Below are 15,369 nucleotides of genomic sequence, written 5' to 3' on the forward strand. Positions count from 1 at the left end.
GTCTAGAACAGTCCTCTGAGACCCTCCTGAAGCAATATCTTCACGGTGAGATGATTGGCCTCCAACTATCGCAACCATCTTCCTTTACGCTTGGCGGCACGGTGGCACAGTGGTTAGCACAGCTGCCTCACAGCACCAGGGACCCGGGTTCGATTCCTGGCTTGGGTCACTGTCACTGTCTGCACGTTCTCCCCGTGTCTGCGTGGGTTTCCTCTGGGTGCTACAGTTTCCTCCTACAGTCTGAAAGACGCGCTTGTTAGGTGCATTGGCAAATGCTCCCTCAGTGGGGTTGTTCCCGCAGATTGGAAAACAGCAAATGTGACACCACTGTTTAAAAAAGGAGGTAGACAAAAGGCAGATAATTATAAGCCAGTTAGCTTAACTTCTGTAGTAAGGAAAATGCTTGAATCTATCATCAAGGAAGAAATAATGAGACATCTGGATATAAATTGTCCCATTGATAAGACGCAATGTGAGTTCATGAAGGGCAGGTCGTGTTTGGCTAATTTAGTGGAATTCTTTGAGAACATTACATGTGCAGTGGGCTACAGGGAACCTGAGGATGTGGTGTATCTGGATTTCCAGAAGGCATTTGAGAAGGTGGTGCACCAAAGACTGCAAAATAAGATTAAGGTGCAGTGTTACGAGTAATATATTAGCATGGATAGAGGATTGATTAACTAACAGAAAGCAAAGATTAGGGGTAAATGGTTATTTTTTTGGTTGGTGATCAGTGGGGTGCCTCAAGGACCAGTGTTGGGACTGCAATTGTTTACGATTTACATAGATGATTTGGAGTTGGGGACCAAGTGTAGTGTGTCAAAATTTGCAGATAACACTGAGATGGGTGGAAGAGCAAAGTGTGCAGAGGATACTGAAAGTCTGCAAAGGGATACAGATAATCTAAGTGAGTGGGCGAGGGTCTGGCAGATGGAGTACAGTGTTGGGAAATGTAAGGTCATCCATTTTGGTAGGAATAACAGCAAAATGGACTATTATTTAAATGGTAAAGAATTGCAGCATGCTACTGTGCAGAGGGACCTGGGTGTCCTTGTACAGGAATCTCAAGGAGTTGGTTTGCAGTTGCAGCAGGTAATTAAGAAGGCAAATGGAATTTTGTCCTTCGTTGCTAGAGGGATAGAGTTTAAAAACAGCAAGGTTATGTTGCAGCTGTATAAGGTGCTGGTGAGGCCACTCCTGGAGTACTGTGTACAGATTTGGTCTCCTTACTTGAGAAAGGATATACTGACACTGGAGGGGGTGCAGAGGAGATTCATGAGGTTGATTCCAGAGTTGAGAAGTTTGGCTTATGAGGAGAGACTGAGTAGACAGGGGCTATACTCATCATAATTCAGAAGAATGAGGGGAGATCTTATAGAAACATACAAGATTATGAAGGGAATGAATAAGATAGAAGCAGGGGGTTGTTTCCACTGGTGGGTGAAACTAGAAATAGGGGGTAAAGCCTCAAAATAAGAGGAAGCAGATTTAGAGCTGAGTTGAGGAAGAACTTCTTCACATAAAGAGTTGTGAACATGTGGAATTCCCTGCCCAGTGAAGCAGTTGAGGCTACCTCATTGAATGTTTTTAAGGCAAGGATAGATACATTTTTGAACAGTAAAGGAATGAAGGGTTTTGGTGAGTGGGTGGGTAAGTGGAGCTGAGTCCACAAAAAGATCAGCCATGATCTTATGGAATAGCGGAGCAGGCTCAAGAGGCCAGATGGCCTATTCCTCCTCCTAGTTCTTATGTACCCGAACAGGTGCCGTAGTGTGGCAACTACGTGATTTTCATTGTAACTTCATTGCAGTGTTAATGTAAGATGACTTACATAGAAACATAGAACATTACAGCACAGTACAGGCCCTTCGGCCCTCAATGTTGTGCCGAGCTATGTCCAATCCCAAGATCAAGCTATCCCCTCCCTATAAAACTATGGAAAAACTTGGTTTGTTCTCACTGCAACAATGGAGGTTGAGGGGCAACCTGATAGAGATGTACAAGATTACGAGTGGCACGGACAAAGTGGATAGTCAGATGCTCTTTCCCAGGATAGAAAAGACAAGTATTAAGGGACACAGGTTTAAAGTGCATGGGAAAAAGTTTAGAGATTTGCGAGGCAAATTTTTACGCAGAGGGTAGTGAATATCTGGAATACGCTGTCCGGGAAGGTGGTGGGAGCAGGTACGATAGCAACATTTTAGGGACAGCTAGACAAATAAATGAATGGGATGGGAATGGAAGGATATGGACTGTGTAAAGTGCATACAGGTTTAGTTCAGGTAGGCATTATGATTGGTGCATACTTGGAGGGCTGGAGGGCCTGTTCCTGTGCTGTTCTTTTCTTTGCTCTTTGTTCTTTCTTATTTGCTGCAAATGTTATTGATTATCTTATTGCGAATTATGATTACATACACTGCATTTCAAAGATTACAAAAGCAAAGCCGGTATTATTCAGCAACATCACAACGAGTTGTCTTATCTTGTTTGTGTGACATCCTGAGGTCAGGAAAGCAATAAGTGCATGTTCTTGCTTTCCACATTTGCACAATGTAAGGTGGCTTTGTGTTTTAATAAATGCATACGGGAGTGGCAGCATGGTCCTCAAGGTAATCCTGTCATTGATTTTTTTTTCTAAATGCCCAAATGTTACAGGATCTACAATTTAGGTTCACATCAATGGAAGGAATGTTGGCCTTTATAGCGAGGGGGATAGAATATAAAAGTAGGGAGGTCTTGCTGCAGCTGTATAGGGCACTGGTGAGGCCGCAGCTGGAGTACTGTGTGCAGTTTTGGTCGCCACACTTGCGGAAGGATATATTGGCCTTGGAGGGAGTGCAGAGAAAGTTCACTGGGCTGATACCGGAGATGAGGGGGTTAGCCTATGAAGAGAGACTAAATAGACTGGGTCTGTATTCGTTGGAGTTTAGAAGGCTGAGGGGGGATCTTATAGAGACGTATAAGATAATGAAGGGGATGGATAGGGTAGAGGTAGAGAGATTCTTCCCGCTCAGAAAGGATAGCAGGACTAGAGGGCACAGCCTCAAGATAAGGGGGGGTGCAGTTTAGATCAGAGTTGAGGAGGAACTTCTTCACTCAAAGGGTGGTGAATCTCTGGAATTCTCTGCCTGTTGAAGTGGTGGAGGCTACCTCACTGAATATATTTAAGTCACAGGTAGATAGGTTTCTGATAGACAGGGGAATTAAGGGTTATGGGGAGAAAGTGGGAAAGTGGAACTGATCCACTTCAGATCAGCCATGATCTTATTGAATGGCGGGGCAGGCTCGAAGGGCTAGATGGCCTACTCCTGCTCCTATTTCTTATGTTCTTATGAATAAGCTTAAGTTTATTTATTAGTGTCACAAGTAGGCTTACATGAATATTGCAATGACGTTGCTGTGAAAATCCCCCAGTCATCGCACTCTGGCCTCTGTTTGGGTACACTTCAGTCTGCAGCTGTAAGTTAACTCGTGACCCAAGTATGACTTAAATCCCTGGGAGGGTGTGTCAGGGAATTACTTAAGCTAATTGAATTGTTTGCCTTGTAAATTGCTGGGTTGACGTTATTAAGCCACTGGTGCCACGTTGAACTGGAAAAACTGACATTATATCTGCTGTGACGCTCAAACAAAATCACAAATTGATAGGGAGTCAGAATACAACCCTTCCCCTTCCCCTGGGCCTGTTGGTTCAGTTACAGACTGAATAATTTATAATCTCCAGCGTTTTTCAGGTGAACTGAATCTAATATTTCTGATGGGAAAATATAGCTCCTAAAACCTGTTGGTTACCACATGGAAGTTGGGGTCAGTTTTTCTTTTAATCTTTCTAGGTATGTGGGGTTAAGTTGAAAGTTTATTTATTAGTGTTACAAGTAAGCTTATATTAACACTACAATGAAGTTACTGTGCAAACCCTAGTTGCCGCACTCTGGTGCCTGCTCGGGTACACTGAGGGAGAATTCAGCATGGCCAATGCACCGAACCAGTACGTCTTTTGGGCTGTGGGAGGAAACCGGAGCACCCGGAGGAAACCCACGCAGGAGAACGTGCAAACTCCACACAGACAGTGACCCCAAGCCGGGAATTGAACCCAGGTTCCTGGCGCTGTGAAGCAGCAGTGCCACTGAGCTGCCCTAATAAAGTGGGTGAAATATTTAGTCACTTATGATCAATCCTGTCTGGTTCTCATATCTACTGATTTTGAAATTGGATGGCTTCTACAAGCTGTGAGCGAGGAGATCTGCTGGAATTTGGAGTTGGTTTTGGCTTTTGGGTGAATGGGTGGGGAGAGGTGGTTGATCCAGCAAGGTTGGTTAAGGGCTGTCACAAGCATGGTAATTGGGGTGGGGTGGGGTGGGGTGGGTGGGGTGGGGTGGGGGGAAGAGGTCACATTCCTGCAAGGTGGTCCTCCCAGCTGGAGCTGCTGGAAAACACTCCTGCACCTTCGTCCCCCACAAGGGTAACTCCAGCGGCACTTTAATCTGGTGCTCCTCAGCCCCAACACCTGTGGAACGGGTTAGAGTTTGGTGCAGAACTGAAGCCTGACAGCTTGGCCATTTCCTGGTTTGACGGCTGGGGCAGAAAGCATGTCTGTAATCATAAACGCAAAAATTCTGCCGGAGATCTGACATAAAAATAGAAACAGGCAGAAAAATTCTGGAGGTCTGGCAGCATCTGTGTAAAGAGTCCCATATTCCTCATAAATCCAGAGAGGGGGAAATGTAACGAGTTTAATCATAGAATCCTATAGTGCAGAAGGAGGTCATTTGGCTCATCGAGTTTGCACTGGCATCAACCCCTCCTAGGCCTTATCCCTGTAACCCCACTTATTTACCCCACTAATCCCTCTAATCTGTGCGTCAATTCTACCCATGTAGGCTCAGTGGGCGAACTCTTGGATATATCCCCTCTCGGTGCTGCCGTGATGCTTTCCCTAATCAAAAGTGCAACTCCCCCTCCTGCTCTACCTCCTGTTCTATCTTTCCTATAGCATCTGTACCCTGGAACATCGAGTTGCCAGTCCTCTGCAGAGCAGAGAGCAAGGGAAGTCCAAATTAAACTGCATTTAGTTCAGTGCAAGAGGTCTGATGGGCAAGGCAAGTGAACTCAGGGCATGGGTGGTGCATGGGACTGGGATATTATAGCAATTACTGAAACATGGCGAAGGGAGGGACAGGACTGGCAGCTCAATGTTCCAAAGTACAGATGCTATAGGAAAGAGGCAGCAGTGCTAACCACTGTGCCATTGTGCCACATCTGAGAGTTGATGCATAGCCTCTGTGAGGCAGAGGTCAGTAGATCATAGAACATAACAGCGCAGTACAGGCCCTTTGGCCCTCTATCTTGCACCGACCAGTGGAACCAATCTAATGACCCTCTAACCTAAACTATTCCAATATGATCCATACGCCTATCCAATGACCATTTTAATGCCCTTAAAGTTGGCAAGTCCACAACTGCTGCATTCCATGCCCTTACTACCCTGTGAGTAAAGGACCTACCTCTGACATCCGTCCTATAATTATCACCCCTCAATTTAAAGCTATGTCCCGTTGTGTTAGCCATCACCATCCGAGGAAAAAGGCTCTCACTGTCCACCTTATCTAATCTTCTGATCATCTTGTACGCCTCAATTAGGTCACCTCTTAACCTTCTTCTCTCTAACGAAAACAACCTCAAGTCCCTCAGCCTTTCCACCATACCAGGCAACATCCTGGTAAATCTCCTCTGCACCCTTTCCAATGCTTCCACATCTCCAGACAAGAACAGCAACACCCTTGCCAGCAAGTTTTATTTAGAATATTTTTATTTGAAGGTTTCCATTTCACATTTTCCACGAAATGCAACAAAAATCCAGAATCCAGTGCAATACAAAGCAACCATTATTCCTCACAAACACACAGAAAAGACCAGTGAATGTACAGAAGCAGGGAGCCCTCAGACCCTCTGCTATGTTGTGGCTATTATGGTGTTGTCAAGAGGTTCCAGATTTTGTAAGGAACAAAAGGTATTTATTGTAAGAGAATTTGGTAGGTAGCACGGAGGCAGAGCCCGGTTCTATATGCTTACAACATACTTTCAGAAGTAAAATGCCCAAGAGAGGACTCCCCCGTTCTCTGATGTCAGCACTCACTCTCATTTCCATTTGGTCCTTCAAGCCAAGGGACTCATTTCTGTTGTACTGTCTTAAGATTGACCATCCCTCGTGAAGAGGAGGGAACCAGGGCTAAGAAACTGGAAATAATTGATCTGACAGAATGATAGAATCCCTACAGACCAGAAGGAGGCCATTTGGCCCTTTGAGCTGGCACTGACAATTATCTCATCTCTGGCCCCATCCCCATGTATTTACCCTAGCTAGTCCCCCTGACACTGAGGGGCAATTTAGCAGGGCCAATCCACCTAACCTACACATCTTGGGACTGTGATGTAGGACATCAAAAAAATCAAAAATACATGGTGGGAAGGGCCTCGGGGTGAGAAAAAAAAAAGTCAAGTTAGGAAGAAATAATTTCAGTGAGACAGGATCAGGCTGAAACGATGCGTCTGGCAGGCCAGCCTGATGCGGATTTTGGGAAGGGAGTAGAATCAGACTGTCTGGGGTTGGGTGATGATGAGGTCGGAGGCTGTGAAGGGAAGATCTCCGGAGGGGACCAGTGACAGTCCTGGAAAAAGTGGCTTGATGTTGGGTGGTGAGGCCATGGTCCAGGTCCAGGGGGAAATAGGAGGAAGCGTCTGAGAGTTGGTGCTCAGCCTCTATGAGACAGAGGTCAGCACACCAGACATCAATAGCAACACCCTTGCCTGCAAGTTTTTTTTTACAGAATATCTTTATTAGAAGGTTTCCATTTTCCACAAAATGCAACAAAAATCCAGGATCCAGTGCAGTATAAAGCAACCATTACTCCTCATAAACATACAGAAAAGACCAGTGAATATTTTTACAAATGATTCTAATTATCGTTCATTGCAATCAGTGTCTCCTCTTGTACAGATAATGAAAGGATACAAAGAAGAGTGGGGGATCTCAGGATAACAGGGTACAATCATGAGTGCATCACCCCATGGTGCACACCCTCCTCCATGGGATAACAGAGACAGAGATACTCAATACCACTACCCATCTGATTCACTAATGCCCCTTTGGGGAAGGAAATCTGCCATCCTTACCTGATCTGGCCTACATGTGACTCCAGAGCAATGTGGTTGACTCTCAACTGCCCTCCAAGGGCAACTAAGGATGGGCAATAAATGTTGGCCAGCTGCGAAGCCCATGTCCCAAGAATGAATTAAAAAAATACAGGATCCCTTGTGGGATAACAACTGAGGATTATGCAGCGATATTGGCCTTCCACTCAATGATCACTCCCTATCTTTCATGTAGAGCACTATTCAGCACGGAAGTGTCCATGAAAATCTATTGCGCCACGATTCTGTCGAGCTTTGATTGAAGGCATTGTATTTGCACCAATGTACAGAGGTGGAGGTGGGGTTGGGGTGCGGGGAATGGGGAATGGAGGTGGGGTTGGGGTGCAGGGAATGGAGGTGGGGTTGGGGTGCGGGGAATGGAGGTGGGGTTGGGGTGCGGGGAATGGGGAATGGAGGTGGGGTTGGGGTGCGGGGAATGGAGGTTGGGGTGTGGGGAATGGGGAATGGAGGTGGGGTTGGGGTGCGGGGAATGGGGAATGGAGGTGGGGTTGGGGTGCGGGGAATGGAGGTGGGGTTGGGGTGTGGGGAATGGGGAATGGGAAATGGAGGTGGGGTTGGGGTGTGGGGAATGGGGAATGGAGGTGGGGTTGGGGTGTGGGGAATGGAAGAAGGGTAATTGGTTTTATTTGTGAACAGTAGTGGAAATGGATTTGCCACCAAACATCCCAAAACGCGGCAGCTCTTTGGCATCGTCTCCACAATTCATTCTGGTTACGCCTAGCTTAATAGTAACCTTTACTGACAAAATAAATGACTCTCTCAATGTTCCAACCCTCCCAGTGCTACCGACATTGCAGAATGTGTGTCAGTAAGGTGCAGAATCAACTACTCCGATTTTTGAGAAATGTACGTGGCTTTAGCCATGATCGGAATGACTGATACCAGGTATATTCGGATAAGCAATTAGGAGATTCTAAGAGCAAAGTGGGGGGAGGGGGCAGGGCAGAGCACTAAGTGGAGAATTTTTGAAATACAATCCCACTAATAGATGATTCACGTTCTACTTTTCCCAGTCTTGCAGTGATCCATGCCCTCTGGTGAGATCACCTCTCCGCAGAGCACAATGACGGCAGTCTTTGCATTTTATGCTACCAATCAATGAAGAAAGCAGGCAGCTATACCATCTTCCATTACATCTGTAACATTAGATCATATCTGGATACATGATGATTGGAACAGATCACCATGCTTTTCAAACCGTACTGCACACACTTGTGCAAATAAATTGTGCGGGTTCGCTTGTTTGGCCATGCTGAATTGCTCCTCAGTGTCGGAGGGATTAGCAGCTTAAATATGTGGGACGGCATGAGTAAGATCTGGATAGGATTGCTGTTGGTGCAGGTTCAATGGGCTGAATGGCCTCCTTCTGCACTGCAGGTATTCTATGAGTGCCTGATTCTATAATTTATGATGAGATGTTTTACCTGCCTATCACCACAGTACCTGATGCATGACAAAATAATTTTCTCTGCTATTTTGATACAATTAACAATGACCAATATAACTGTAATGAAACTCCTCCTGCTCTCTTTTAATTTTCTTACGTTTGTTTTATAACTTTGTCTAAACCCCACAACCGGAGTTAGTCCAGTTTCGTTGCCAATTATATTCATAATTTTAAACATAGAATGGGTACAGCGGAGAAGGATCGTGCCCATCCCAATTTCTGCAAGAACATAAGAAATAGGAGCAGGAGTAGGCCATCTAGCCCTTCGAGCCTGCCCTGCCATTCAATAAGATCATGGCTGATCTGTCGTGGCTCAGTTCCACATTCCCGCCCTCTCCCCATAACCCTTAATCCCCTCGCTTATCAAAAACCCATCAACCCGCATCTTAAAAATATTTAGCGAGGCAGCCTCCACCACCACAACTCAGCTAAAGCCACACCCACCCCCCTCCCACCCAACCCCCCCTGCCCCCCACCCCACCTACCCCTACCCCCTCACCCCTACACCCACCCCCCCCCCACCCCAAACCCCGACACCCACCCCCCCACCCCAAACCCCGACACCCACCCCCCCCAACCCAACCCCCGACACCCACCCCCCACCCCACCCCAACCCCGGACACCCACCCAACCCCCACCCCAACCCCCTACACCCACCCACTACCCCTACCCCCCCTCTACCCCCCACCACCCCAACCCCCCACTCCTACCACCCCCTCTATCCCCCCACTCCCCTCTATCCCCCCACTCCCCTCTATCCCCCCACTCCCCTCTATCCCCCACCACCCCAACCCCCCACTCCTACCCTCCCCTCTATCCCCCCACTCCCCTCTATCCCCCCACTCCCCTCTAACCCCCAACTACCCCCTACCCCTCCGCCCCCCCCACCACCCCTATCCCCCCAACTCCTACCCCCCCACCACCCCTACCCCCCCACTCCCCTCTACCCCACCACCCCTACCCCCTTGCCCCACCACCCCTACCCCCCCTGCCCCCCCACCAACCCTACCCCCCTCTGCCCCCCCACCAACCCTACCCCCCTCTGCCCCCCCACTACCACCCACTACCCCCACCCCCCCCACTACCCCCACCACCCCTACCCCCCCCACTACCCCTCCCCCCCCCACTACCCCTACCCCCCCCACTACCCCCACTACCCCTCCCCCCCCCACTACCCCTACCCCCCCCCACTACCCCTACCCTCCCCCCCCACCCCTACCCCCTCCCCCCCCACTACCCCTACCCCCTCCCCCCCCACTACCCCTACCCCCTCCCCCCCACTACCCCTACCCCCTCCCCCCCCACTACCCCTACCCCCTCCCCCCCCACTACCCCTACCCCCTCCCCCCCCACTACCCCTACCCCCTCCCCCCCACTACCCCTACCCCCTCCCCCCCCACTACCCCTACCCCCTCCCCCCCCACTACCCCTACCCCCTCCCCCCCCACTACCCCTACCCCCTCCCCCCCCCACTACCCCTACCCCCTCCCCCCCCCCACTACCCCTACCCCCTCCCCCCCCCACTACCCCTACCCCCTCCCCCCCCCACTACCCCTACCCCCTCCCCCCCCCACTACCCCTACCCCCTCCCCCCCCCACTACCCCTACCCCCTCCCCCCCCCACTACCCCTACCCCCTCCCCCCCCCACTACCCCTACCCCCTCCCCCCCCCACTACCCCTACCCCCTCCCCCCCCCCACTACCCCTACCCCCTCCCCCCCCCCACTACCCCTACCCCCTCCCCCCCCCACTACCCCTACCCCCTCCCCCCCCCCACTACCCCTACCCCCTCCCCCCCCCCCACACTACCCCTCCCCCCTCCACTACCCCTACCCCCTCCCCCCCCCACTACCCCTACCCCCCCCCCCACTACCCCTACCGCCCCCCCCCCACTACCCCTACCCCCCCCCCCCCACTACCCCTACCCCCCCCCCCCCACTACCCCTACCCCCCCCCCCCCACTACCCCTACCCCCCCCCCCCCCACTACCCCTACCCCCCCCCCCCACCATTGAAAGTAAAGGGATCTTGGGGTGGTGGTGGGGGTGGGCAAAATCAGGATATTGACTGAAGATCAGCCATGATAACATTAATGGCAGAGCAGGCTCGAGGAGCTGAACGACCAACTCCTGCTTCTAGTTTCTAAACTCGAGATCTTACAGAACGTGCAATAAAAGTGTGTTGAAAATTGTGAACTAGCAAAGGGAAATATTGAACCTTGCTTATCAGACAGAAACCAAGGCCAACAGGCAATTAACATCACCCAAGTCTTGGTCTCTTCTCATAGGGCACATACTTGCTTACCTGAATTAGAATAGGGAGTATTCCAATTACTTTGCTTCAAATTTCAAGCACTGTAAACAAAGGAACAGCTAATTGCTCACAATATTGGTTTAGTGTTAACTATGAGGTTACTTACATAATAGCACTAATTGTTATTGGGGTAAAAAAGCAGGTGGGAGATGCCATTAACAGGTACATTCATATCTTTTGCTGCACTAATGCACAGGGACATTCTTAGTTAAATTGGTGCCCTTCTGCAGCTCAAATCTTAAAAAAGAAATGTCTGGTCAGTAATGAATTTTGAAGCTTAGTGCATCAGGAAAGAAGAAGAAAGGAAAAGCAACAGCTTTGGAATGTGGTGAAGAAGCAGCCTAAGAGTTAGCTGAGCGAAGAAAAGAATCAACAAAGAATTACTGAATGAGGTCAGAAAAACAAGAGAACCCTTAAAATATATCAAAAGATGATAAATTGAGTCCTTTGGAAATGTTATCAGAGGAAGTTAATCACCACCAGAAGGGCTAACGGAAGAAGTGCAAGAGGTTGGCAGTGAAGGAAGCAGATCGACAACATTAAAGATGGGCTTAACCAGAACTCCAACAACAAGGTCATCCACTGTTGCTACGATCAGGAAGCTGGAAAGGCAATGGATTGCTCTGCCACTTGGCATGGCACTCAATGCTGAATGAATAATGAGTTACATTATTGCTGGATAGCAAATGTTGTCCCCTTGTTCAAGAAGGGGAATAGAGACCATCCTGGGAATTATCGACCAGTGAGCCTTACTTCTGTTGTGGGCAAAGTTTTGAAAAGAATTATAAGGGATAGAATTTATAGTCATCTAGAGGGAAATAAATTGATTAGGGATAGTCAACACTCTTTTGTGAAGGGTAGGTCATGCCTCACAAACCTTATCGAGCTTTTTGAAAAGGTGACCAAAGAGGTGGATAAGGGTAAGGCAGTTGACGTGGTGTATATGGATTTTAGCAAAGTGTTTGATAAGGTTCCCCATGGTAGGCTATTGCAGAAAATGCAGATGCATGGGATTGAGGGTGATGTAGTAGTTTGGTTCAGGAATTGGCTAGCTGATAGAAGACAGAGGGTGGTGGTTGATGGGAAATATTCAACCTGGAGTGCAGTTACAAGTGGTGTACCTCAATGATCTGTTTTGGGGCCACTGCTGTTTGTCATTTTTATAAATTACCTAGATGAGGGTGTAGAAGGATGGATTGGTAAATTTGCTGATGACACCAAAGTTGGAGGAGTTGTAGACAGTGAGGATGGGTGTTACAGTTTGCAGAGGGACATAGATAAGCTGCAGAGCTGGGCCAAGGGTGGCAGATGGAGTTTAACATGGAAAAGTGTGAGGTGGTTCACTTTGGTAAGAATAGCAGGAGTACAGAATATAGGGCTAATGGAAGGACTCTTAGTAGTGTTGATGAGCAGAGAGATCTCGGGGCACATGTGCATAGCTCCCTGAAAGTTGGCACCCAGGTTGATAAGGTTGTTAAGAAGGCGTACAGTGTGTTAGCTTTTATTGGTAGAGGGATTGAATTTCAGAGCCGTGAGGTCACGTTACAACTGTGCAAAACTCTGGCGTTGCCGCACTTGGAGTATTGCGTACAGTTCTGGTCGCCGCATTATAAGAAAGATGTGGAGGCATTGGAAAGGGTGCAGAGGAGATTGACCAGGATGTTGCCTGGTATGGTGGGAATGTCGTATCAGAAAAGGCTGAGGGACTTGAGGTTATTTTCATTGGAGAGAAGGTTACGAGGTGACCTGATTGAGGCATACAAGATGATCAAAGGATTGGATAGGGTGGACAGTGAGAGCCTTTTACCTCGGATGGTGATGGCTAACACGAGGGGACATAGCTTTAAATTAAGGGGTGCTAATTATAGGACGGATGTCAGAGGTAGGTTCTTTACTCAGAGGGTAGTAAGGGCGTGGAATGCCCTTCCTGCAGCAGTTGTGGACTCGCCAACTTTAAGGGCGTTCAAATGGTCAGTGGATAGGCATATGGATAACATTGGAATAGTTTAGGTTAGAGGGTCATTAGATTGGTTCCACTGGTTGGCGCAACATCGAGGGCCGAAGGGCCTGTACTGCACTGTAATGTTCAGTGTTCTATATGTACATAGAAATACAGGGATGTCAGTTAAAATATTCTAATTAATTTAATATTTACATATTATCATTAATTTGCAGGTAGAGCAATCTTTTCACTGTTTGAGTTCTTTTCAAATTGATTAAGCAGCACGAGAACATATTCAGCAAACTCCTCGACTGATCGGATGCCAGCATCGTGCTTACTGATGTAGTGTGCTTCCTCCTGAACAGCAGGTGCTGCATCTTGAGAAGCTCCTCTAACTTGAGCTTTCCTTATGCACTCCAGGTCAGATTCAGCGATTCCTATTGTTTGAGAAAGAGGAAATACAATTTTATTTTTTTGAAAAATAGACTGTGCATACCCTGCACTGAAGATCATCAACTTTCCAGAGGTGGAGAGGGGCATGGAGAGATTTGAACTCCAGAATGAGAATTTCATCTTTGCCAAGACAGAGAGGGGGAAAAGACATCCTGCCCAATCTTCTATCATGTTAAATGACTAGAATGAGTAGGCTTCCTCTATGGTTTCTAGAGGGTCTCTATGGTTAGAATCATAGAAACTCTCCAGTGCAGGAGGCGGCTTGGCCTATTAAGTCTGCACCAACTCTCCAAAAGAACATCTCACCCACGCTAATCTGTACTTGCTCGCTCTATCCCTGTAACTCTGCACATTTACTGAGGCTCATCCACCTCACCTACCCACCTTTGAACACTAAGGGGAAGTTAGCACAGCCAGTCCACCTAACCTACACGTCTTTGGAGTTTGGAAGAACCGGAGGAAACCCACACAGACATGGGAAGAACGTGCAAACTCCACACAGACAGTCACCCAAGGTCTGAATCGAACCTGGGCCCCTGGTATTGTGAGGGAGCAGTGCTAACCACTATGCTGCTGCCATCAGGTGCCACAGTAATTCCAAGTACAGGATCAAGGCAGACTTTCAAACTTCCACGTGTTAACGTTTATTTTGCATTTTCAGCCAAAACAATTAAAAAACTCTAGCTACACTTCAGATATGATTGCATGCAGGAAAATTGCCCAAAACCCCCAAGAAATCTTTACAGTCAGTCTTGTAATGTTGGAAATGTGATAGTAAAATCCCACAGTCAGTAAAATGATGACTGGAGTACTTTTTTTGCTCAAGTGTAGACTGGGGGGATAAATATTGGCCAGGACATTGGGCAAACTCTCCAGTTTTTCTTCAAATGGTGCCATGATATCTTTTACATCCACTTGAGAAAGCAGGTAGGGCTTTGGTTTAAAGGTGGCAGCTCTGACAGTAGAGCACTCCCCATCACTAATGCCTTGATTAGATAGCCTAGATTGTGTGCTAGGACTTGAACCCAAACATTCTGATCCAAGACACATTCTATTTAAAGATGACCTGAATGCATTGCTCAGAACAGCTGCCCATCTTGTAAAACTATACAGCTTTTGCAATTATTTATATTGTGCACTTAACATAATTAAATGTCCCAATGCATTTCAGAGGAACATTACAAAAGGCGCATGGTGGTGGGAGTAGTATATTTGCATGGATAGAGGATTGACTAACTGATAGAAGGTAGACAGATGGGCTAAGAGGGGCATTTTCAGGATAGCAACCTGTAACTGGTGGAATATCACAAAAATCAATGTTAGGGTTGCAATTATTTACAACATATATACATGATTTGGTCAAGGGAAATTACTATTTTGCTACATTTGCAGATGATGCAAAAATAGGTGGGAAGGCAAGTGGTGAGGATGACAGGTTAAGTGAGTGGGCAAAAACTTTGACACATTGAATATAACGTAGGAAAATGTGAAGTTATGTACTTTGATAGGAAGAATAAATGAACCACGAATATTATTTAAACGGAGAAAGCAGTAGCACAGATTTTGGGGATCCTTGTGCAGAATTCACAAAAAGATAGCATACAAGTTTAACTGGTAATTGGGAAGGCAAATGGGATGTTGGCCTTAATTGAAAAGGGAGTATAAAAATAGGGAAGTCTTGTTAAACTATACAAGATACTAGTTAGACCACACCTGGAATACTGAAGAGTTTTGGTCCCCTTATCTAGGAAAGATATATGGGCATTGTAGGCAGTCCACAGAAGGTTCATTAGGCTGATCTTGGATATGGAGGGATTTTCTTATGAGGAGAGGTTTGAGTATATTGGGCCTGTACTAATGTCATTAGAGTTTAGAAGAATGAGGGGTGACCTTATGGAGCGATATAAGATTCTCTGGCGGCTTTTGCAGGGTAGATGCTGAGAGTTTGGTTCATGGGAGAGTCTAGGATTGGATGGCATAAAGGGTCACCCATTGAAGAAAGA

General features: G+C 47.5%; 1 protein-coding gene across 1 annotated transcript in view; it reads right to left on the reverse strand.

Moving 5' to 3' along the window:
• Window positions 1-10,661: 10,661 nt before the first annotated feature.
• The window catches only part of cmasa (cytidine monophosphate N-acetylneuraminic acid synthetase a), a 32,757-nt gene continuing 28,049 nt past the window's right edge, over window positions 10,662-15,369 (reverse strand). The window contains exon 8 of the mRNA XM_080183600.1: window positions 10,662-13,350. Coding sequence (XP_080039726.1) covers window positions 13,136-13,350 — 215 coding nt within the window. The 3' untranslated portion in view covers window positions 10,662-13,135. The remainder of the gene's footprint in view (window positions 13,351-15,369) is intronic.

This window comes from Carcharhinus amblyrhynchos, unplaced genomic scaffold (assembly GCF_965287045.1).
Source record: "Carcharhinus amblyrhynchos unplaced genomic scaffold, sCarAmb.v2.hapA chromosome_344, whole genome shotgun sequence".
NCBI classification, from domain to species: Eukaryota; Metazoa; Chordata; class Chondrichthyes; order Carcharhiniformes; family Carcharhinidae; genus Carcharhinus; species Carcharhinus amblyrhynchos.